The following is a 24,528-nucleotide window of genomic DNA, read 5'->3' on the forward strand; positions in this document are numbered from 1 at the left end:
TTTTGGCTGGAAGAACTAATAATGGCAGCAGTAAAAGAGGTGTCTGGGGCCTGTGGTAACGAGTGTCTGTTGCTGTCCCCACCCCCTGCACAGCTGTGAGGACCTGTGTCCCCCCGGGAAGCATGGCCCGCAGTGCGAGGAGAGGTGCCCGTGCCAGAATGGAGGAGTCTGTCACCACGTCACCGGGGAGTGCTCCTGCCCGCCGGGATGGATGGTAAAACACACGCTCTGAAATCCGCACAGCCCCCCCCAAAACTTCCATATTTGTACATTTCAACAGGAAAAAAAGGGTAGCAAACGAGGATAGCAAATGCGGTCTGCTTGTAGCCAGGAGTAACGAGAAACATATTTTAGCATAAGGGACTGAAATAAAATACTTGCAAAACCATCTGTTACTGAAAATGCTCCAGTTCTGCACTGCCTTTTTAACTGTGTCAGATTCTGGGAAGCAAAAGACATGAGTTGTGCTGTGACAAGGCAATATCCATTAGATCTTGCCTGGAAGTCATTGATTTCTCCATGTAAGTTGATATTATAGGGAGGTGATGCCATTGTATATATTAATAGTGGGATTTTTGCCCATTTTTGTATGTCCAGTATGCATGGAAAAAAACCCTAAACCTGTAGGTACTGTGTTCATTGTTGGTGAGGAGATGGGACATCAGATCTTTGACATTATCTTTAGGCTTCATCCCATTTTATCAGAGGATGGGGAAAGAAGACCTGACCTTGGAGCTGCAAATTGCCTTCCCTTGCTACCAGGCTGCCAACTCTTGAGTTGGCAGATAATGAAGTTGGATGGTGATCAAGGCCCAAATAAATTCTTTAAATACATTTGCTGATTATATTGATCATGAACATTGGATAATATTTTCTGTTTAAATGTTCATTTTGTGTGAAAATTCACATTTACTGATCATTTAATTACCTTGTGATTATATTGTATTGACATAACCTGTGCCAGAGGTCAGTTTTTCACCAACTAGAGAGCGTGGCTATAAAATACAATCTCTGTTTGTGAGTTTGAGTAGCACACCTGACTACCTAGCTTGGAATATGGCTATTTTTACTTTTTATTCCATTTCACACTAAAAGAGACAAAATTACTGGTCATAGAATACAAATGTTTGCATAAATTCTTGACTCCCTTTATCTGCCTAAACACAGCTACTAAAAAATGAGATAGCACATGAAGCAGTGAGGAAAATTTTATACCAGTAGGTGTGTTAACTAGTACATTACTTTTTAGACCTCTGACTAATTTTCCATTCCAACTAATTATTTAAGCATAAGTTTTAATTTTAAAGTTTCAGTTCTGTGAAATACTACTTTGTCAGCATAACCTTTTTTTTGCTTTTCCTGTAAGGGAGGTTTAAAGTAGCCAGGTGCAAATGCTGCAGTCTTATATTAGATGAAATACCTGGATGTCTTTTGTCTGGTGAAATGCCTGTAAATACCTTTTTCTTGAAATGGCTTCTTAAAAGCCTTAGGTTCTGATGTTTCCTTCACCACCCAGGTGTAATTAGTTCCAAGGATGTAAAAGGCAGTGCAGAAATTCAAAACCCATTGAAAGGAGCAATCATGCTACTTAAGCTTTTAGGACATGCTGCTTTAAGTGAAATTACAAACAGCTTTTTCATTCATCACAACAAAACCCCAACTTACCATAAAATAGAGTAATTGGGGCATTAGAGCAACTGCTGATTCCTACACCTCTATTCACTGGAGGGCATTCCTTTGTGCATTGATATATAGTACTCCTGGTAAATAAATTGGGAAGAGCTTGACATCAGTTAGTCTTAAATGTGTAAGTGTTTTCACAGGTGCTTAGGGAGAGTGTTTTTCATAAGCTTTTATTTCCAGCATGGAAATCCTAGAAGATTATTCCTCCAGTGCTGGAACATGCCGCACGTTTAAAGCTGGAGAAGGGTCTGGCATTTCCAAGATCAGCACTGGGCGAGTAATACGGGATCTCCTTGACCTTCCCTCATTTCTTCCTTGTCCATTCAAGCTGCAGTCCCAACTCTTAACACTAAGTTTTCTCTTCTGCGCTCACAGGGCATGGTCTGTGGTCAGCCTTGTCCTGAGGGTCGTTATGGGAAGAACTGCTCTCAGGAGTGCCAGTGCCACAACGGAGGGACCTGCGACTCAGCAACAGGTCACTGCCACTGCAGCCCGGGCTACACAGGGGAACGGTAAGGAAAACCCATTCCTGCCAGCCTGCTGAGCCTGGGGGGCTCTGCTACAACAGGGAAACTTCAGAAGCTGGTAGAAAGAGCAATGAATGGATCTGTGATACGATTAAAAGTGCTGGTTTTGATGGTGAAATGTTTGCTGTGTCACTCAGCTGACGCTGGGTTCCAAGTTGCAAGTGTCCATGTGGAAGAACACTTCTGTGAAGGAACTGCTGGGTTTCAGTGTTTTCCTGCTGGGCCCTGAGCTCTGGCACTTCTTGTGTGGACTGTCGTGCAGAGTGGTGCAGGCTGGGCTGTGGTGGAGGCGTGAGGAGGGAGGTTCATGGGTTTGTGCAGATGTCTGGCACTCATAGCAGCAAGGGAGGCTCGTTCAATCCCTCTTCAAAGGGAGCAGGCTGGAGGGTTGTCTCCTAAAAATACTCCGCTCAAATGAAATGAAGCATTTCATTTTCTGATGACTAAAAGTCAGCTTTGGCAGATTGGAAAGATAGTAGAGTGAGACATCACCTTTGAAGGCAGTGGAAAGCGATGAAAGAACGTTTTCCTGCATGTATTTTAAGCAGCACACAACTCATTTTCTGGTGTCAGCAGCAGCCTAATCACTGGGGTCAGTCCAGAGGATCTCTGCCAGCAGCTGTGGGTATTGTAACCATATGCACTTCCCACACGAGTGTTCACAGGACATAGGGAGTGCTCTGCCAGACATAATGTGGAAAAAGACCTCGTGAAGAAGAGAAATAATTAGTCTAGAGCCATTTGCATGCCAAAGTTATATTTGTGTCTGTGAAGAAACAGTGCAGAAGGTGGTAGATGCATTTAGACAGACATGGACAGGGCTCCAGGGAAATTCAAGGGAGTAACCACACAAGTGTCTACACACTGCTCTACACTGGTGTTTCTAAAAGTAATTAAATTTTTCGTATTGCAATAATTTAAATCTGACTTTCATCTGAAATGCCGTACAGGCTGCCCCATTTTGATCAGATTTTGCAAATCTGAGCCTCCCTCTCTTCCCACAAAAGAGGCTGTATTTTCAATTCTTTCATTTTTCAAGATAATTCCAAGGGCAGGAAGGAGTCAGAGGCAAGATGGTAGACCTGGTCCTTATTTCAAGTCAGAGAACTGTTACCAGCCATGTGTGGGCACTGTCTGAGGGTAGCCCATACACGCCACCACCAAAGAGGTGGGTTTTACCAGTTAAAAAAAAATAAAATAAAATTTCAAGGTTAAATTTTTTCTAGTTTGGCTGGGATTCCTGGTTGTCACTCGAGGAAAATTCTTTCACAGCTTTATTTGTATAACTTCTTCAGGAATAATTGATACAGGGTAATTAGCTCTATTATTATGCTACACCTCAGGAGAGAAGAAGATTTAATTGGTGACTTCAGTTAGGACAGAGTTATGAATACCTTGAAACTTCTGGATATCAGTATCAGATTGAGAAAAATACTGCAGAAGCATGAAATGAACATGTATACCCATTTTAATTCTGTCAGAGGTCTCTGCTAATTTCTATTACATTTTGCAGTTCCTTGTATCCTGTGTCTTTGAAATTCTGTGTAGTGAACCACCAGTCATGCATAAAAACAAACTAAACCAAAAAGCCAAATTTATAAGCAAAACAGAAAAAGAACAAAAAGAGAAATAAAAAGAAAGAAAACCATTAATAGTGTGCTATACTATCAAGTAGTATTTTTGCACAATCTCTAATTGGACTGGCATTCAGAATTTAACAAATCCTTTGTAGAACACAGAAAAGACAAAGCTGGAAACATCAAACTCATAAGACATAGCCAAATGAAATTTCTATCCAGAAAATCATCAGTTAATGAGTTGCAAATTTTAGAAGCAGGATACTGAAATTTTATTTCTTAGTAGTCAAGCTAAAGATACAGACTGATCTTTAGGTTAAACAATGTCTTCCATGTATAGAAAATTAAGGAAGTTAATTTGGCTAAAGCGTCTGTCTTCTCACAGTCCATGAATGAGAGAGGAAAAGCTTGGTGAAGAAGTCTCTTAGGATATATTTTCCTTAAACAGCAAGAGAAATCATTGTTACTTTCCCATGTGGGTTAAACTCAAGTGTTTACTGATTTCAGTTTTCATCTGTCAGAAAAATCAGATGAAAAGAAGGGGTTTGGGCTCCTGAATGTTTTTCCAAGTTACACAGATTTCCGCTCTATTTAAGTGGCATTTTCAACCAGTAGAAGACATGCCTCATAAACCATATTTCCTTTGAACCTCCAGAAGCTGTCTTTTATAGGAAATAAAGCAATTTTTTGTTTCTTTATTATTTGGGGTTTTTTTCCTGACAGGTGCCAGGATGAATGCCCAGTGGGGACCTACGGGCTGCATTGTGCAGAGACCTGCAAATGTGTGAATGGTGGGAAGTGCTACCACATCAGTGGTGCCTGTCTCTGTGAGCCAGGGTACACCGGTCAGCACTGTGAAACCAGGCTCTGCCCCGAGGGAATTTATGGCCTCAAGTGTGATAAAAAGTGTCCCTGCCACATGCCCAACACATGGAGGTAGGCTTTACACCCTCTACCCTGTTTTTTTCTTTTTCTCAATAGAGCACAGAAATCCAAATATAACCTGAAAAGGGATGTTTCCTGATTTTTCTAATACTTCCATGCAAGGTGAGGCAGCTAAAGACTTGCAAGTATTTGGTATTCTCTGAACACAACGAGAAAGAAAACACAAACCCAAAAGAGCGTTTGAATTTTTACTTGCAAGCATATTTGATCATAATATTCACTGCTGTGTTTGGTCTCTGACCCATGAAATAAATACTAAGACAAAGCATGACTTTTATCTATGTTTGCCACCTGAGTAAATCATGGTCATAAAGTCATAAAGTCAGTACACATGGTCTCTCACATGTTCTGGTTTACTGTAGATGAGAAGCGACTGAATTGAAATCAATGGATGTGTAAAGTTTTCTGAGTTGGGTGTGAGAAGCTTGGGCATTTCTCTCTTTCAGTCTCTCTCTGTATATAAGAATTGCTGTAGGTGACTATTTTAGTACAAAATTTTAGAAGCCCACCTATTGTGAGTCTGGGTTTGAAAAGTACATTTTTTGTCATTTAAGTGCTTTTTCTAGTGAGCAGGTAAAATCCAATCCCTGGAAATCAAATGAAAACAGTTTTCCCATTAGCTTAGCTTTTACACATCTCTCCTTATTCAGGCAGTAATGAGCCCTATTTTTTTAGTTTTTGTGGATTTTGACAGCATTTGAGCATATTGTTGTGAAAATATAAAAGCTAGTTATTTGGAGACAAAGTTTCAGCTGTGAGGGAGGGATGTCAGATGTCAGTTGAGGCGAGACAGCGTATTTATAGAACAATAGTGGACAGCTTTCTCTTGTTACAAAACAATTCTTCTGATTACATACTGTGGTCATTGTGCATTCACTTACACTTAATTGCATTACTAATAACAGTACCTTGGAGAAGGTTTGTGAGCACAATCTAAATTTTTGCTGTTGAAAGTAGCTGTGAGGGGGATTTACAGGAACTACTGGGTGTCACATGGAATGCTGCTGTACATTAATAAAAGATGCACTTTTCCTCATAGGTAAAATAAAAGCTTTTAGTCAGAATTTAGCAGTGATGTTAAATCCAGGGATGTGCATGGAAATAGCTTCTCTGTTAATTCTCTGTGAAAAATTATTTTGTGGGTTGTCAGAGTTGTTCAACTCATCTTTTGTTGACAAACTGTGACAAGGAACTGAATTCTTTTCCCTTTCCAGGTATACACTTTTACAGTTGTGTACTTGTGCTTCTGCTCATCCCATTTGCCTGAAATACCTCGAAAAAAATACAGAGTTGCTTGGATGTAAAATCAAGCAATTTATTATATGGGCAGTGTGTTCAGGAATAAATGGCAACGAAATGCTGGGCCCTCCAGCTCTCAAATTAGGCTAGCAGACCAAGTACTGTTGTGTTATGAATTATACTTAGCTACTTCCCTGAAAATCTGTCTGCAGACTGTTGGCAGCAGCCTGGTTTGACAGGAATGTGTTGCACTGTATACCATTTCTAATATTACAGGGATTACTTCTGATTCATGTTCCACACAGCTGTTCCTTCATTTATACCACTGGAAGAGATGGCTCGTGGTCAAATCAGATCACAAATGTTCACGAGTAAACAACAGCATATGGCTGGTCTTTTTTTGGACATTTCCCCCCTTGTATAGACAAATCCAAAGGCACTCAAGAGCCCTGAAGGTGCAGGAGCATATTTACCAGAGCATCACGATGTGTGAGAAAAACAAGTATTTTCATTGCTTCACAATTGTGTTTTACATATATGTAAGCTCCCTTCACCCTGGGTGAGGAAGTGACCGAGAGCAGCAAACAGCAGGAATCGGGGGGGGATCTGGGTAATGATGCAGAAGACAGAACTCCCTGTGGGCACTTGAGGCTTTCGAGAATCTTCTTAGAAGCCAGTTGTGTCTGGTTGTCCTCGTCTCTTGATGCCAGTCAGCCATGAGACAGCTCTTCAGTCATGTCAGGGAATACTCTCAACCCTCTCTTGCCTACCACAAGCCCAGCTTGGCCTGGCTGATCCTGAGAGGATCTTCATGGCACTAATCCATTCAGCAGCAAAGTAATCCCAGGGCACGAAAAAAAAGGGGTGGAATTCCTTCTGCAAATAAACTTTGTGTGTCTGAAGGTCTGGGGTTCTGTTTTGGGGGCCCTCGATACCATAAAAGCTTTTTTCATCTGGGTGTGATCACCGGTTTAGATATCCTCAAAGAGGAGCTATTGGTAGGCTTAGAGCTCTAGGCTATTAGAGCTCTAGGTTATTAGTATTAATCAATACAGAAGTGAACTAAAGGTTAATTTAGAAAAAAAAAAGCTCCAAAAAATATTGCTCTAAAGTAAGTGCTCCTAAGTTCCAGAATACAGCTGTGTTTTCAGTCATTTTCTTCACATACTTCTTCACATATATAGCTGAAAAATGCACGTTCTTTTTTCTTTATTACTGTTTTATGATTGAAAAATTCACATCAGAACAGCTCTGACGATAATTCATTATTTGCATTTGGAGTGGGCTAAGCTGTAGGGGTTTTGCTGCTGCTGTTGGTTGATGGCAGCTCCTGGAAATGAAAGGCAAGCCCTTCCTTGCTCTTGGTTGTACCAGCAGTCTTTATTAAATGCTTGGTAGAGCATAAAAACAGCTATACTTGAGAGATTTTAATGTGTTTGAGGGGCCCAGAGGACAGCAACAGGTAACAACCCTCTTGTACCAACCCTCTTGGTCCAGTGCAGCCTGCAATTAAGATTTATTCCTGACATGAGCACTAGTGGGGGTTTTTCTTGTCTCATGCCCTTTCTGAGGTGTGTATGTAGGATTTATTGCAGTATTATTGGTGTAATACATGTTTGGTTTGTGTAGTTTGGCTCTGTTTTTAAAGATTAGGGCATTTTAATTTTGCATTTTTCTAATGGGCCTGTACATACAGGTGCAAGAGCTTTTCACGGAAATTTTATATTTATTGATATTTATATTTATTTTTTTAGGGTGCTGCACCCTTTGGATATTTTAAAAGCAAAACACATACATGAAGCATATAAAAATCATTAATTTCATCTAAGTCCTTCAAATCTATAATATGAACTGTCCACAAGTATTTTTTTTTGTCTCTATACAGAGTAGGGTTGCATTTCCAGCTAGTGTGAACAGACAACCAGGAGTAAAAGAGAATATACTGCCAGTATCTCTCAGCATCTCTTTATTTCCCTACCTTAATATTTAAGCATTATTGCCAATTAAGATAACTGCATGAGAACCCATCAAAAGCCTTCAGAAGTGCTTTGGCTTCCTACATCTAATTACAGATCACGGAATACTAATTTTGGTGCCAATCAATACGTGTGCAAGGATGCTTCAGTGACACTCACTGGGGGGCACAGAATATCAATGCCTCTGCCTCACATCCAGTGCTTCCTCATGCGTGTGGGCTCCCCCTCTCCTGGAAGGGAAAAAAATACTCCCAACAACAAACCACACTTCCAATCAGCAGTTTATAGGGTTCCAGGATTTATGTCTTAAAGTGCCAGTGCTACTGAATATCTGTTATGAATATATTCTGATTCTTATCCTAACAGCTATTTGGTTGTGGATTTTTTTTTTTTTTCATTTTCCCTGTATTCTTCCTCTCATGGGAAGTTGGGGTCCCACAGGAGTTTAGGATAAGGGACAAACCAGATTATCTTGCTGCATCTTGTGTCTTCATAATTTAGCATGTGTTTTATATGAGAATAGTTCCATTTCATCTTGTTTCATGGCAGGTGTGCTCATAACTGAACAAATAACCAGGGCTGTTTGGTATGAACACCATGAGTTTTGAACCATTTCATGAAAAGGCTTTTCCTCTCACTTTGTCAATACTGTCAAAGGTATTTTAGTATCTTGAAGACCCACGAATTTTTATGGTGGCATAGTGCATGCATTAAATATGCAGAAAGCAGAGTATATAGTGACATTCCAACTTTCACAATTCCTGCTTTCCCTGATCAGCAATGGTTGTGTTCAGCAGTTTTAAACTCTTGCTTTGGCAAGAGCAGCCCTCAAGTCCAAGAGCAGTTGCAACTAATGTTGTGTTCCCATGTTATGCTGCAACTCTTTCAAAGATTGCTGTTATTAATGTTACAGCACCTAAAAGTGCAGGAGGTATTTTTTCAAACTTTCGAATGGTCAGAAGAATACTGTTTCCAATATATCCCCACACACAGAGTCAGCAAGTCTTGCAAAACCAGGCTCTTGTCATGGGTCATTTAATTTGTCTGGAGGAAGGCTTTTTTTTTTCTTTTTTATTTCCAGCACTCTTAAAGGAGCTTCACTTCAGTCAGTGGCAGGCAAATATCTCCAAACAGTCTTCCCATTGTGAATATATTGGATTTGGATATTAAGGCTTTCCTTTGGTGAGAATTAAGCAAATGCTTTGTCTGCCAGAGTGCTACAGAGCACCCCATTGTGTCCCCTCTCCCAGACTATATATCTTTGCACAGCTGATGATGTCCATTTGTTATGAGGCAGCAGCTGCCTGCGTGGCCCTTCAATGAAACTGCTGTTCCAGGTAGAGGCAGCTGCTCTGCCACCAGGTATGGCCAGCAGAGAGGGGAGATGCTCCCCGGAAAGGTCACTGCTCTCATGGTATAGCTGGCTTCTGCCCAGTGCTAATGATTTTGTACCATTCCCTGAAAGATTCCAGTTGTCCTCTTTCAAACTAATTTAAAGAGAAGAGCGTCCTTGCTTTGCTGCTGGGGTGCTCTGTTGTTTTCTTGTGTTGGATGCCATGCTATTTTTCTTGATCATGTTTCTCAGACAATATGCTGCTGAGCTTCTGCAGTGTTACGAAAATGTTCCTGTTAGAGTGGAAGTGTAAAAACAAATTTTGGGGGAATGTAATGACTTCATCCTCTTAATATTTGTAACCATGGATATATATATTATGATAAAAACTGTGTTTCAGCAAGGTTTCTTTTCAAATAGATGCAGAAAAATGATATCTCTTCATTTCTTTCCATGTCCTCCAAAAATGCCTGTATGTTGTATAATGTTACATTTCCTGTCTTAATTGGCATGTATTTTTATATAAATACACCAAATTGCCTTTTGAGAAATAAAATCATCTCATGTAAGGCCCTTCACACAACCCACCTGCAACAGCATTTTGTTGTCTCATGGAAAGAAAATAATATTTGTGCCATGTTTAGTCCTGAATTACTGACTTAACCTTTCATCCCCCACCCCGGCAGCTGTCACCCCATGTCTGGGGAATGCTCCTGCAAGCCAGGCTGGTCTGGGCTCTACTGCAACGAGACGTGTTCCCCAGGGTTCTACGGGGAGCAGTGTCAGCAGATCTGCAGCTGCCAGAACGGGGCTGACTGCGACAGCGTCACTGGGAAGTGCACCTGTGCCCCTGGATTTAAGGTAAAGAGGTCTCACAGTTTCACAGTTTCACAGCCCCACTGTGCCCAGTCATGCAATAAATTCTTCAAGGTGCCACCTCGTCCTTTCTCCACCATGCCCAGGGTGTTTGGGTGTCACTGCTTGTGCTGTAAGACCCTGAAAAGGCAACATTTCTGATGGGTTCTCAGTGCTGAAATGAAGGCATTTTTACAAAGAGAAGTCAGTTGCTTTGTAAGATGTTGATAAGAAGGAGGGTGTGCTGTTGAGATGTAAGTAAAGGGAGGAATGATGGGTTTCAGTCATCAACTCCTCATGCTCCATCCACAGAAACTCCAGCCAGAAGCACTTCTTTTTATAGTTCAGGACAGATTATTCTGCAACTTTTACACACATTTGCTGTTACATGTGCTTTGGATGCTAATCCAACATTTTACAGTATGACTGTTCTTGTACTAGTAATAACTGAAAACCTCAGCCAAATTAGTTCTCAAAAATATTTTACATACCCACATTATTTTCCATTACACTGCTTTTTTACTGTGTTTTAGTTTCATAAAGAGCTGCTTTATTACTGTCCATTGAGCTAACCAGGACCTGAGCTCTCACAGCATTATAATACTTACTTAAAAAGGTTTCAGAATGTTTAAAAAAGCAGGAAGGTGTCCCTCTCCCGTAAATTTGAGAGAACTTAGCCTGGGACATGCATGGGCTCTATGTTTTCTGGCTTTTGCATCACTTGAGTCAGTTGTATTGTCTGAGCCTCCTCAGATGGTTTTTATGCTCTGTTTTTTTTATAATTCAGGGTGCTTCTTGTGGTACCCCTTGTCTCCCTGGAACATACGGAGTGAACTGTTCCTCCGTGTGCAGCTGCAAAAACGGGGCCACCTGCTCACCTGTGGATGGTTCTTGTGCCTGCAAAGCAGGTAAGTGTCTCCTCAGATTCATTTTATTTCTCTGTAACTGTAAAATGAAACTGGTTTTTTGAAGTAGAGAAGAGGAAACTTAATGAGAGGCAGCCACTTTATGATTCTGCTGCTCTGGGAGGCAAAAACAAGGAGAACATGTTCTCAGTGAAGCACTCTGCTCTGCCAGGAGGTGTGTGGGGTGTACCCTTTATCTGATGTCAGCATTCCTAATCAAAACCATATAGAACCCCAGAATGGTTTTGTTGGAAATTACATAACTTTCCTGATTTTTTTTAAATTGTTGGTTTTCACTAACTTTTAATTAATTGTTTTTCATTATTCATAACCAGTATGTTAACTATAAGCAGTGTGTTGGTCTTGAAATACTTCTAGCCAGAATTCAGCAGTTTGTCATGAGCAGCTATTGTGGGAATGCAGCTTGGGGAAAGTTACTGAAACTTCAAGTTTTCCTTAGCTCACTTTGACATGCTTCAATGAACAAAGTGTGGGGGAGGAGAGAGAGAGAGAGAGAGATGTGTTCAAACTGAACACAAGAAGTGCAGAATTTATGGGCTACAAAGACATTTTGCAGAAACCAGAAGATGAAGAAGACAACAAGATAACAAAGATTCCACATATGTGTGTTGGAAAGCCACTACCTGGGGAAAAGATAACAAAAAGACTAAAAAATACAGACTAATTAGCCTGAGAAGTGAGAAATCAATTACCAATGGAGGATAGAATTCTAATTAATGAAAGAGAATTACGTGATTTAGAACCAATGAATAATAATTTCTTTGTTTGCTGAAAAATTATAAATATGTGAAAAAGTTGTATGTCTGCATCTGTGTGGAGGCCAGAATTTTGCCAGCAATACACACAGACCCTGGCCAGGAAAGGAATAAAGTAATGCCTGACTTGCTGACACTAAAAAGACAGTGTTAAAGGAGTTTATTTATGCCAAGGATTTTGGAGGATTTGGTAACAGTTTGGGTTGGAAGAGACCTTAAATCCCATCCAGTGCCACCCTCTGCTATGGGCAGGGACACCTTCCACTGTCCCAGGCTGCTCCAAGCCCTGTCCAGCCTGGCCTTGGGCACTGCCAGGGATCCAGGGGCAGCCCCAGCTGCTCTTGGCACCCTGCGCCAGGGCCTCCCTACCCTGCCAGGGAACAATTCCTTCCCAATATCCCATCTAAATATCTCCTCTTTTAGTCTTAAACTATTCCCCCTGCTCCCATCACTGCTTCCCCTTGTAAAAAAGTCTCTCTCCAGCTATCTTAGGCCCTCTGATCCCCTTTGTGGATCCTCCTCTGGACTCATTTCAACAGATCCACACAATTTTCTGACAAAACCTTGCCTAACCTCGTTCCCAGTGTCCCTCAGCTGTGGTGCTGGGATTGCTGAGAAGGGAGGGAGAGGCTGCAGAATGCTCCCAAGCAAATCCCATGACCAGTCTACCTTGTAAACCCTTCCTGTCTAAAAAATGTTTTTTGTCAAAGCATGTGAACTGAGGAGAAGTGTTAGAGTTTCCTAGACAAAGAGCCACTAAATTTTTCAGGGACTGACAACTATTTAAATGAGTTGTGCAGCAAATGTGGAACTTCTACTCTTTCCAGAGACAGTGGAGCTAATTAAGGTAGATACTGCAAATTAGCCAGATTGTGAGGAGAAAAATATTCCTTGAGCAATACAGAATCCTATTTTCCTGTGCACTGTGCAGTTTTAGTCATACTACAGTGAAAAAGGACAGCAAGAAATAAAATTAAACCTAGGTACTTGTCATGTAAACAAATGAAAATTATAAATCCTGGGAAGACAGTTGAGGGAAAGTGTCTCAATTTCCTGGCCAGTGTGGTACCACATTTTTTTCCTGGAATGACCCCTAAATTTGAAGTTATCAATGAAGCACGAGGCAGACGGATTTCTGTGCATGTGTTTTGCATAGCCTATTGATCAGGCTCAGTGCAGAATTATTTTTCCTTCCACTTACTGTAAACAAGGTACAAAATTAGAAAGTTGGCCTGTGTCACTGGTGGTGGTAACATATGACTGACTGCCTCACACTGTTCCTCTTGGATCCGATGGATGATCACATTTAAAAAAATCTATTCACATCCCAGTCTATCCAGTCTGCAAACCATTGCTGTCAGGCATCATCAGTGGTGAATGCTGCATTTTAGAGCCATTTTCCATTACATTTCTTTTTGTATTTGGAGAGAAGTGCAGAAATCATCTAAAAGCTCTTCGGTGTTTCCTTGGAGAATCCAATTTACTCAATACTTCTATGGTTGTTTTTTTTGTTCTTTTTAGATAGCTGTTAAAACCATATTACAGGACTGTCTGTATTAAATGCTGGTGGAACAATTACGAAAGCAGCAGCTTGAGCCTAGGGATAATACTCCTAATTATTTTCAGTCTACACCTCAATACTCTCAGTGTAGTTAAGTGCTTCTCAGTGAAAAGTCAAGGTGTCTCTATTTCCATTTCAGATCTTCCATCAGTCTCTTTTGGATGTTGGCACCCATCTGCAGATGTGTGCTGTGCACAGATGTTACAAGGTGCCCTTGAACACCTTTGTTTCAACCTGGACAAGCCCTCAGCTGAAGCTGTTGATAAATCCTGTAGTGAATGTTACCCCAGTATTGCCCATCTTGGAGACATGCCCCAAGGCAGGCAGAAGGAAGCATCCTCTGAGAGAAATGGGGAATATCTGATTAATTTCTGACTTTAATCCCTTTTTTTTTTGGCAGGTTGGCATGGTGTGGATTGCTCCATAAATTGCCCCAGTGGCACGTGGGGACTGGGCTGTAACCTGACCTGCCAATGCCTCAATGGAGGGGCTTGTAATGCTCTGGATGGGACCTGTACCTGTGCCCCGGGATGGAGGGGAGAGAAATGTGAACTCCCTTGCCAGGTAGTTCAAGAATTCCACCGAATTTTGAATTTTTGTAGGAGAATATTGGGCAGGGAGGGGTGTCTGTCATTCTTTGTCTTCATGGGAATGTGTCCCTTTGGAGCACACATGATGGGGTGCAGGGTCAGGGACAGGCACTAACAATTCTTCTAACAATTCTTCATCAAATGCTATCAAACTGCTACTGTTCAGATACTTTTAAGTTGTGAGAGAAAAATACAAAAAATACGCCCCAAATCAAATAATGCCATTTTAATTACCTTTTTCTAATGTCTGTGTTACAGTATGAATAAAGAATTTTCATTCCTTCTCAGTCAAAAGTGAGAACCTACTCTTAACCACCCATTTCCATGTGAAGTCTTTGCTTTTCTACTGGGGCTTTGACTTCTACTCTCTCCCAGACTTTGGAAAATCAGAAATCATTGTGAAGACAACGGCAAGCTCTTTATCAGTTCTGTTCCACCTTGTAATCTGTAGCTTCAGGGAAATAAAACACATAAATTCAAATACGTAATTTCAAAAGTTCTTAAATTGTAAAATTCCAAGTGCATTTGTTTCATCGTGTAACTGTTCAGTTTCAATTCTATTTCATACACGAAAAAAAAAGATAAATATTTTATAAAAAATTGATTTTTTCCAGGGTCCGTTGTTTTCAGTGATGGGCTTCAATTTTTTGGGAAATTTTTAACAAAATTAATCAGTAAAATAAACTGCTCTCTGGTCTTCTTTTCCCTTCCCCTGTCATTTGTTAACTTCTGCAATATATTTGCAGAGCAGGTTGTTGGTTTGATACAACTGCAAAGGAATTACCTGAAGTGGGCACACACCCTGTAAATTCCCCTCTCATATCACATTTTAAGCCTCTTTCAGTTTGGACAAGCTCTGCTGAGCAATAACGTGATGGGAGTAGCTGAACTATAGCAGAAAACTGTAAATCACCGTTTTGAATGAAAATTTGTTCTGCTGAACTGCACTCAGAACACTCAGGAGTGATTTTTGGGGCTTTATTTTTGGTTTTAAGACAAAACACTTCGGTAGAGAGTAAAGTGGCAAAGAAGGTTGAATATATTCTGGAAAGCTGATGGCAGTTCCACCTGTGCAGTATTTCCAACAACACATCTCCATCAAAAGACTGACTTTTCTGTTTCCACAAGCAGCTTTGTTTATCCCTTAGTGCCCAAATCTGAAGGATGATGAGACCTCCCAAGCTCCATTAGCTCTTCCAAAACTGACATTTAAAAAAGACATGTATTGTTTCAGAGCAGTTGCATCACTATCCCAAACTTAGTAAAATAATGCTGAATTATTATACAGTAACATAATTTCTGTATCAGATAATTCATCATGCCCATGCTCATTGTCTTCCTCTCCCTCTCTCCATGTGCATCAATGTCCACAAGCATTTACCTATTTCAAATGCAAATTCTGCTTCAATTTCCAGAGCAGGGGAACAAACAGAAAGCTAATTCAAATACGTCCAGTTGTCTGAAATGTTTTCTTGTCTGAGCATAGACTTTATTTAAATCAACGTATTTCAATTTGTTTCAGTAACTTCAGAACATTATTATCACTGCTCAGATTGTTGTTCAAGATTTGAAGTACAGTTTGGACTTCAGTCCAAGTACAGAGCAGCCTAAAAATACTGCCTTTCAGCAGCATATTTGAGGATTTCCTTTCATTCCAAATCTGATTATATGCAAAGGAAATGCTTAATCTTTTCTTTTTCTGTATGTAAAAGTGCATTGTTGATATGAGCAAAAGGCCCCTTACACTGAAGTAATGTAAGATTTTGTTCTACTTTAGACTTGAAAGACTGGCAATTGAATAGCTAAATCCTGTGGCACTTGGTTGGAATATATGCATGAACATCAAAGAACAGCAGATTGATTTTCATATAGGTTTTATTCAGATTTTTAATGCGACTGACACCAATTTTTAGCCTTGAATGTAAATGATTGGGGTTTAAACCTGACATGTTTTTTTCCTGTTTTTCATTTGCTGTGGGTAACCCTGAAGTATTACTGTAAATTATACTGTCTTTTTTTCCATGCCTTTTTTTTTTTTTTAATTTGGTTTTGATACTTTTTATTCAAGTTGACGGTTGTACTTTGCCTTGTTTGGAGACTGCAGTTATAAAGAATCTGCTCTTCTCAGTTTCTTAGGTTGATTTTTTTGTGAAATTATCCACAAATCTGTGTGCCAGCTTCTATGGAAGAAGCAGGAAAAGCATCCATGCTTTGCACAGCTGAATACACCAACAGAAGTGTTTCAGCTTGTAACTTCAATCTCTCTTGTTGGTTCAAAAAATATTGCATAGGTAAAAATAAAAGTTTTGTTCTGTACACTGCTCCACAGACAAAGATTATCTCCTTCTGATGGAGCATAGAGCATACACTGTAGTGCAGAGAGAAATGTTTTTAATCAAAAGAGAAATGTTTCTAATCAAAAGAAAGTGATAGTTTGCATTATTTATGCAGTGAACCTCACACTGAAGATATCTTGTAATTTAATGGTTTTCACTCGTTTCCTTAAAAATTATGCCTCTGTGTGGTACCCTTTTTGACCCATAAGCAGAGATCTCAGGGTTTGATGCAGAAAGGAGAGTTAATTGCTTTAGTCTGGGATTTTTCAAGAGACTATAATTCATTCTTTATCTTCCCCTCTTTAATGAAAGAACGAAAGCGTGGGATGCTGACATGTTCCAAACGCCCAAAGTATTTTACATTAAGATCAGCCTAAAGATTCAGGAGAGATCTGTGGTTGCATTTTGAGGCAGGGCTGACCATAACTTGCTCTCCTCTAACTCCCAGCTGTCATCATCTCTTGTTTTTTGTTGCCACAGGATGGTACCTACGGCATGGACTGTGCCGAGCGCTGTGACTGCAGCCACGCTGATGGGTGCCACCCCACCACGGGCTACTGCCGCTGCCTCCCGGGATGGTCAGGTACAGGAGACATCCTTGGGAAGCACAAACAGAATTTCCCACCTAGTGGCACTTGGTTTTGTGGGTAAAGGAAGAGTTTGTGAGGCTAGGAAGGGAAAATGGGCTGGTTCTGTGGCAGCCGTGTCCCTCCTGTGACTCACGGGTGGGGAAGCTTGGTCCAGTGTGGGATCTGCAGAAGACTGGGAAACTTTAAAGCTTGGGCACCTCCACAACATAATTCCTTACAAAAGTGGTGATCAACTGTAAATATCCAAGGTTGTTCTGGCAGCTTTGGAGTAAAGCATGACATCCAGGAACTCAGGAGGCTTTGTTCAGGCAGCCACAAAGAGGATGAACCTTGCAGAAACTGTGCTGCCGTTTCAGAGTCTCAGCCTTTTTAAAGTTTCTCTGCACATATTTTGTCCTGTATGAAAACTTCCTCAATTCTTTTTTTTTCTTTTTACATTGTGATTTGAAGAACTATATCTGTCTAATCATTCACCAAAATTTGTGTTTGGCACTGTTGTTGCACCTTCTTGTTGGTGGAGAGCAAGATTTTTTGAGAACATGATGAAGCCATACAGAAGGGCAGCCATCATGAAATATTCCCTGTATCTCTAGGAGGGAGTTTTAGTTCGTGCAAGGACTTCTAAGCTTTAAAGTTGGAAGAGCTCTTTGATCTTCAGTAAAGTTTAATCGACACTGTAAGTTTGTCCTTCTTGGAGTGTTCCAGACTTGCTGCCTCACTGTGATGCTGCAGTGTTGCAAGGGTCTCACATCACCTGTCTGTGTGGGCTCGTTCGATTTAATAACGAGGAGTCAGCATGAAAAACAAACCTTAAATGAGCAAAGCATGTTTGTGCTCTGAAAAGCAGTGATTTGGGTTTTATTTGTGATTTCAGATATATTCCACTCTTCTCTAAATGAATGTTTTTCCTAATTGACCTGTAGGTTCATGATAGAATTGTTTTCTTTTTTCTACGGTGCTTTTAGACAAAGTAGGTGGAGGTGAGCTTATGATTTCCTCACAGATAGATACAGTCTTAGTATTGTTTTTTTCCCAAGCCTTTATTTTTGTATGCTCTTTCTTCCTGGCTCTGTGGATGGATTGCAAGCATCTTGTTTGAAGTACATAATACTCTGTGTCTACAATTCAGTTTGATTAGTTGTAGCTGATTACAGCTTACCTGCTGTTTTTTCTACTTTCTGTTCAGATGAACATGACTTTTGTGATTATTGGGGGTAGGAAGTGGAAATCTCTGGGGGATACAGATACACAGGCAGGAAGAGCTCCTGCTTTGCTTGGGGAGACCAAACCTACCTATTATTTACTCACTTTTTCTGTATATTAGCTCTTTGAGATGGCCTGTCTCACCATTCCCTCTCAGTGTGAGTGAGAGAGGCTTCCAGAGCCAGCACTCACCTAACCAAGACAGGATTTTTTTGGTTCAATTCTCTTCCCACAAGCTGCAGTGTGACTTGCCATCAGCCACTCAAGTGCCTCAGGAGTGCAAAAAATAGTAGTAGTTATTTGGGTGAATTATGAAAAAATATCATTAGCCTTATGCCATCTATTTGCTGTCTTTCCTGACACTACTTTGTGTTAATTTTGTTATGATATTAATGTCCTTACTTTCAGGTAGTTTCAAGTAATTGTGTGTGTGTTTGGACACATTTCCACAAACTTACATTTGAATCTGCCCAAAATGTTATCTCATAAATTGCTAAATGTATTAATCAAAGAATACCCACCATAAAAACATGTGAACAGTTGCTGATCCTGGGCAGCCACAGTGCAGGTAGGTAGAGCTGTTCACAAGTCCCAAATGCATAGCTTGAAGTACATCCTGTGAGTCTTCTAAAATTCAGACAGATAGTCAGGATCAAAGGTGTGTTAATCAATGGATCCAGGTTAAAACACACAGTATTGAGAGGCCAGATTAAGAATCTAGCAGCTTTTTATATATAAAACTTACCTGGCCAGCATAATGTAATTAACCCAGGATGTGACTGACAGAGGCTTCAAGTGCAACACAAACCTTGACTGTGCTTGGATTCAGGTATAGGAAAGGATAATATAGTAATAATACACATAATACAATATATAATATATATAATATACATAATATATATTATATATATAATATATATAATATATAATATATTAATATAACATAATAAAGACATAATAATTCTGTCTAGTGAAATCTTACTTTGCCTTCATACTTAGAAAGCAAAAAGACTTCACAAGAAAGAGACTTAGGGCCTAAATATTGATAAAATGGAGCCCCCATCCCTGGATGATGTCATCAGAACAGCATGTGTGTGACAGACTAGTTTTGACATGTTGGTGATGTCTAGACACACTTTACAACATCCACAGCATAGCTCACTTCATACTCAGTGTCTGGAAAAATCCTCCTCCCACACTTCGCATGTCAGAGCAATACCCACGAGGAATTTGGGCTTTGTGCAGATGCTTATATTTGGAATGATTAAAAAAAGGAGGGAATACTTCAGGAAAGGGCTCTCAAATAGCTGTGCTGTAATGCTGCATTGCAGGAATAGCAGTAGATTGTAGGATTAAGGAGGGAGGTTGTGCATAGATTTGTGTGGAGAAGCAGATGGAGGATGTGTGGTGAACACAGGAGCTTCTAAAGTGAAAGAAATTACGTAAGAGTGGCTTAGACTGGGGTTTTTTTGGTTGGATTTGTGAAAGTAACCATCAGACATACTAGTTTTGGGTGGGTAGTGTTACCTACCTAGTTAAAAAAAGAGAAGGAAAAACAGATTTTGGATTAGTCTAATGCTTATCTAACCCAAATGAAGGATTTAGTTGTTTAAAACCACTGGGAAGGTAGTGTTAAAAAATAAATACATTTGAGGAAGCTTAAAAATGTGAACTTGGGAGTATTTTTTCTTCTTAAGATGATGCCAAGGTGAACTTCCCAAAATGTTTTGATGCCATCAAAATTACGCAGAGTTTCCAAAACCATATTTTAAATGCAGCATTTTCCTCAGCCCTGCAAACAGAACAGTTATCTACACTTCCCCCAGGGAATTTCGTCAGAGGGAGTAGTTTATGTAACTTTTCAGAAGCAAATGAAGGAGTGACAGGGTTGTCCCATAAGGCTGGGGAGCAGGAAACGCTGCAAAGGAGGGTGGGTCAGTGACCTCAGGGTGTGAGGGAGCTCTGAGCTGCTGACGTGGGCATGAGGGCTTGGCCTCAGCCTGCAGACAGAGCTGCAGCTCCCCATTGGTTCAACAGTCAGATGCTGGAAGGTTTAGTCTTTTTAAGTAGTGTTTAGTTTGTTACAGAGCGCGCCCAGTGTATTCTCTTTTCCTTCTTAGGTTCTGCTTAGGAACAAAAGCTCAGTTTTTGACTGTTGTGTTAAAAACCTTGAGAAATAATTAAACTTGGCTTTCATTAGAGCTCTGTTTTTATTTAGGGTTGCTGGTTTTCATTTGGGTTCTGTTTTATTGTAAACAAAAGGGACTTAATTTATAGGACCCCTGTTAGAAACCCCACCCTCTTTTGTAGCTTACATCATGTTTTCCCTCTGCAGCAGCTTAATTCTGCTTAGGGAAGCAAGAGTTAAGGGTGATGTTTTTTTCCTGGCAGTCTGACCATTCCGTCACTCCAGGAGCCACATGACAGGATGGCACAAATGAGAAACATCCGCCCACACAGAGGATGATGTCTGCCCCAAGCTCTCATCCCTTGACATTTTCACTGTATCTTATAAATAACTTCTTTTTCATTTGGAGGGAAAATTCATTTCTCAATAGCTAGAAAGTGGAAAAGAGTGAGAACTATTAAAATAGAAAGCAGAAGAAACACACAGAAAATATACTGTCCCAATGGGTAATGATAATTCTCCTATTAAATAATACCAAAACTTCAGGTCAGCTTCCATTAAAAAGGTACATCTAACACTTTTCTCAACAAGCAAACAGCAAGCACCACGACAGTTTCATCCCTTAATCTTCTCTGTTCTGCAAGCAGCTGTCAAAATAAATTCTTTCCAAATTGCCTGCAAGATTAGAGAATTCCTATTCTTGCAAACCGAGGTTTCGCATTAAAGCATTAATCAATTAATTAAAGTAATATGATTAATTAATTAAAATGGCACCATTTTTTTTCCTCCAGACAGTTTGTTTATTAGTGTAATTGCAGTGATGTGGGTGTTCCTAATCACACCTCTCTGCTCTGCTTTCACTGGTGCAGCTCTGCCCTACCTTTGCATTTGCAAGGAGATGTCATGTCAGGGTGGCGTGACATTTGTTACTTTCAAAATCGATTTAAAGGCTATGTGATGCCAGGGATTATGGAATACCACCAGTCTGCTATCTGTACCAAAACAAAGGCATTGGTTTGTGGAAAAGACAGATGCAGTAATACCAGCCTGCACTTCACCAGCGGGCGTAGCATTCACCCACAGGCTGCAGCAGGACGGGTGTCGGTGGCTTTTTCTGTGCTGGACACCTGCTGGCATTACTCAGCTCACCCATCACCAGATGTGTTGTTTCTGTGTCCTTCCATGTGCCTCTGACAGTGTTTCTGAGAGGCACATTTGTTGCTGGATTAGAAGGGGGAGGTCTGCCATCTGACACCCACCCCGCTGATGCGAACAGCCAGGTGCGCTGGGAGGCTGCAGCTCTGCCTTGACCCTCAGCTTTCCATGAGTATGCATTTTTTACCCTCCTACAAAAGAAAAAAACCCCAGAATTAGAAGAGTTCTGTTGTGGGTCTTCCTCACGTTTAGAGCAAAAAATCAGCTGCTGCCAGTGCACCCAAGCCAAGATTCTCTTGAAAGAATGTGGTTTTCCCTTCCCCATGACTAGTTTCCCCTGGGCTCCTGAAGGATGAGGCCCCATTGGGACAAGTACTCACTGCTGCAAAATGGAAGTGATAATCTGAGAACTCTCTTACGATAAATGACAAATTTACTTTTCAAACTTAGGGAGAGGAATTCTCCAATAAGAGGTTTGGCCCCAGCCCACATCTAGATTTTGCTGTGTCTGTATCTCTGTTGATCTTCACATGGAAGAAATACCACTCTTTTATTAAAAAATAGCTTTAAATCAGTGATTAGGTATATCTGTTTTCTACCTATGGAGAAGTTAAAAAAGAGAGAAGTGTTATTTCCTGGTGGCTATCTAGAGACTGAGAGATGAAAAGAAGAGCACCTCTGGAGTGGATAACAGTATGTAGTGAGAGTATGGCCTTCAGAAAGATACCAGAAATGTCTCACAAGGGATTCTTCCACTAAAATTTGCAGATAAGGATGTTTGCCTTCAAACTCAGAAGTTCTTGTTGACAGTCTTTTGTATCTGGCTTCCTACCAAAACATGCAGCCACAGACTCTCCTGCCGCTGCAGTGAAGCAGCTGAAATCTGAACTTCTAGAGAAAAATCTCTGATTAGCTCCTCAATTTGGGACACTTTAATTAATTCCTCTGGGTCCCCTCAGCTGTGGAGCAAGGTACCTCCCTCCCTCAAAGACAAGTTGCTTCTAAATAGGACCTGTGACATTTTTCACCACTTCCCTTTCTTCGGGCTGCCCATCCATTATTTGACAGAGAAATTAGGAAAGTAATTCTCATCATCAGAAGTTACAGCTGCCTTGAATAGAAGTGTTAGTTTCTCTCAAATATGAAGGGCGAGCTCTTGGACCATAATGGGAAAGCATCATTAGCTTTAATGACACTCAAGATTTCCCCAGCCTTTGAAGGTCTTGTTCCTTCTTTAGTTTGGGCTAATATATGTCCAATTTTGCACTGACACCTGGGAAGTACACCAGTATATAAACAGGTTTTAATGCTGAGGGGCTACACTGTAAAGTTCCATATGTGTTAGCGTAAATTGCACAGCAAATACACCTTCTTTACAGAAAAAAAAAATTCTTCTTAAAGTTTGGATAACCTTTTATCAGACTAATGGAAACACAATAATCTGGAAAACAACACTTATTCCAATAGCAAATTTGCTGGGGAAGAGAGTAAGAAATAATTGGCAATTTTTTTTTCCTCTTCAAGTGCTAAAACAAATTAGCTCTTTGTTGATGTGACTTGGATGCATCACTGAGCCTCAACTTAAAAATATAGCATGGGGAGTGTGTAAATACTCTGTTAGCATGGGCAGAAGCAGTGGTGTCCCTAAAGAATTCCTTACTTCATTCATGCAATTACGAATGCTGGGGGAATGCTGATTTGGATGTGAGGCCCCCAGCATAAAGCACTGGGCATTAAATGCACGAGCATTTCTTCAGAGCAGCTTAGCTGAAGTTTATCATGACCATTCAGCTATTGCCTAGCAACTTGTGAAGGCCATCAAAGAGCTCTTTGTCCATAGCTCTGGCAAAAACATTTTCTTGCAGATATCCTTATCAGTATAAGAACCAACATGAAAACGTAATAAAAACAATTTTATTGTGTAAGAGATTAATACTTGCGTGAAGCTGTGGCAATCATAAAGCAGTTGGTAACGTTGTAAAAGCTGAGTCTAATCTTTCTTTGCAAGTTCTGTAAAAATACTTTTTTGCTGAACAATTTCTGGCTTTTCTATCAAAGCATAGCTTTCTTTGCTGAAATTTCATAAAAAGCATCACTCTGGAAAATAATTTTAATTTTTTTTTTAAATCCCTTTATTATTTCTAACCTGTTCTTCCTCAAAAATACATGTTTGGTTTTTACAGCTGTAAGATATGAAACTCAACTTGGTATTTTTAAGTGCCCTGTGAACTTACCTAAATAACATAAATAAATAGTGAGTGACTCTGAAAACTGTTTTAATAGAGATGCAGTAAATCACTAAATGATTTCTGCCTTGCTACATTTGTTCTTGACACTCAAAGGAGTGAAACTCATTCTCCTTATGATCAAGAGTGAATATAGTAAAATTATAGTGAAACAGAATCGTATTCAGCACTCTTGCAGTATGTTATGTTGTCATCATTATTACTCTGTGGTATTTAGTGTACACTGTTTATTTACTAAGTAGAGTGATGCCACTCTTCACTTCCTCATAAGGGTTGAAAGTGGGAGATAAAAGGCAGGTTTTCCCAGTTTCCTTAAGGGATGATTTTCCCTGATGTGTACTGAAGGAGCCTTTTTTCCCCTTCTTTTCATTTTTAGTGGTAGTTGTTGGCTGTTTTAAGCCCCGTGGCTCTGTGCAGCATGGGACCCATTGTCTTCCCCATCCCAGTGTGCCCGCAGCACCCTGGGACACTCTGCTGTCATAAAGCATCCTCTGTGCACAGATCAAGGCAGTATAATTGAGCCTGGTGTTATTGTATGTCACTGGTCTACATAATCTCAGATAATGCACTTTGCTAGCTCTTGGCAACCACTGGCTTGTTAATAGTGACCATTATACACTGAGCACCGCTGACACCCATTGAGGCTGTGAAAAATGTCTTTTCTCCAGCAGGGTGCACCGAGTGCAGCTATGTGAGATACGGCAGATCACCCTCACGTGGACACAGCTCTGAGATGCTCTGCCTGTGCTTTCACAGAGACCCAAATTCTCAAGTTTGGGAACACCAGGCAGAGCAGCAGCTGGAAGAAGTGGTCTTGTTTATGGGAAAAAAATAAAAATTAAATGCAGTGATGTCATACTGCTCATGTGCACCAGCAACTCTCAAAATCAAACCTCTCTCTTT

The 24,528-nt window shown here is 40.4% G+C and overlaps 1 protein-coding gene across 3 annotated transcripts in view; it reads left to right on the forward strand.

Annotated features, from left to right (window-relative positions):
- MEGF10 (multiple EGF like domains 10) overlaps positions 1 to 24,528 on the forward strand; it is an 85,788-nt gene that overhangs the window by 40,279 nt on the left and 20,981 nt on the right. For all 3 annotated transcript variants that reach the window (XM_048292018.1, XM_048292019.1, XM_048292020.1), the window contains 7 exons: positions 94 to 214; positions 2,059 to 2,195; positions 4,511 to 4,723; positions 9,967 to 10,141; positions 10,923 to 11,043; positions 13,778 to 13,941; positions 16,784 to 16,886. In XM_048292018.1, the coding sequence (XP_048147975.1) occupies positions 94 to 214; positions 2,059 to 2,195; positions 4,511 to 4,723; positions 9,967 to 10,141; positions 10,923 to 11,043; positions 13,778 to 13,941; positions 16,784 to 16,886 (1,034 nt within the window). The remainder of the gene's footprint in view (positions 1 to 93; positions 215 to 2,058; positions 2,196 to 4,510; positions 4,724 to 9,966; positions 10,142 to 10,922; positions 11,044 to 13,777; positions 13,942 to 16,783; positions 16,887 to 24,528) is intronic.

Source organism: Corvus hawaiiensis, chromosome Z, assembly GCF_020740725.1.
Source record: "Corvus hawaiiensis isolate bCorHaw1 chromosome Z, bCorHaw1.pri.cur, whole genome shotgun sequence".
Lineage (NCBI taxonomy): Eukaryota > Metazoa > Chordata > Aves > Passeriformes > Corvidae > Corvus > Corvus hawaiiensis.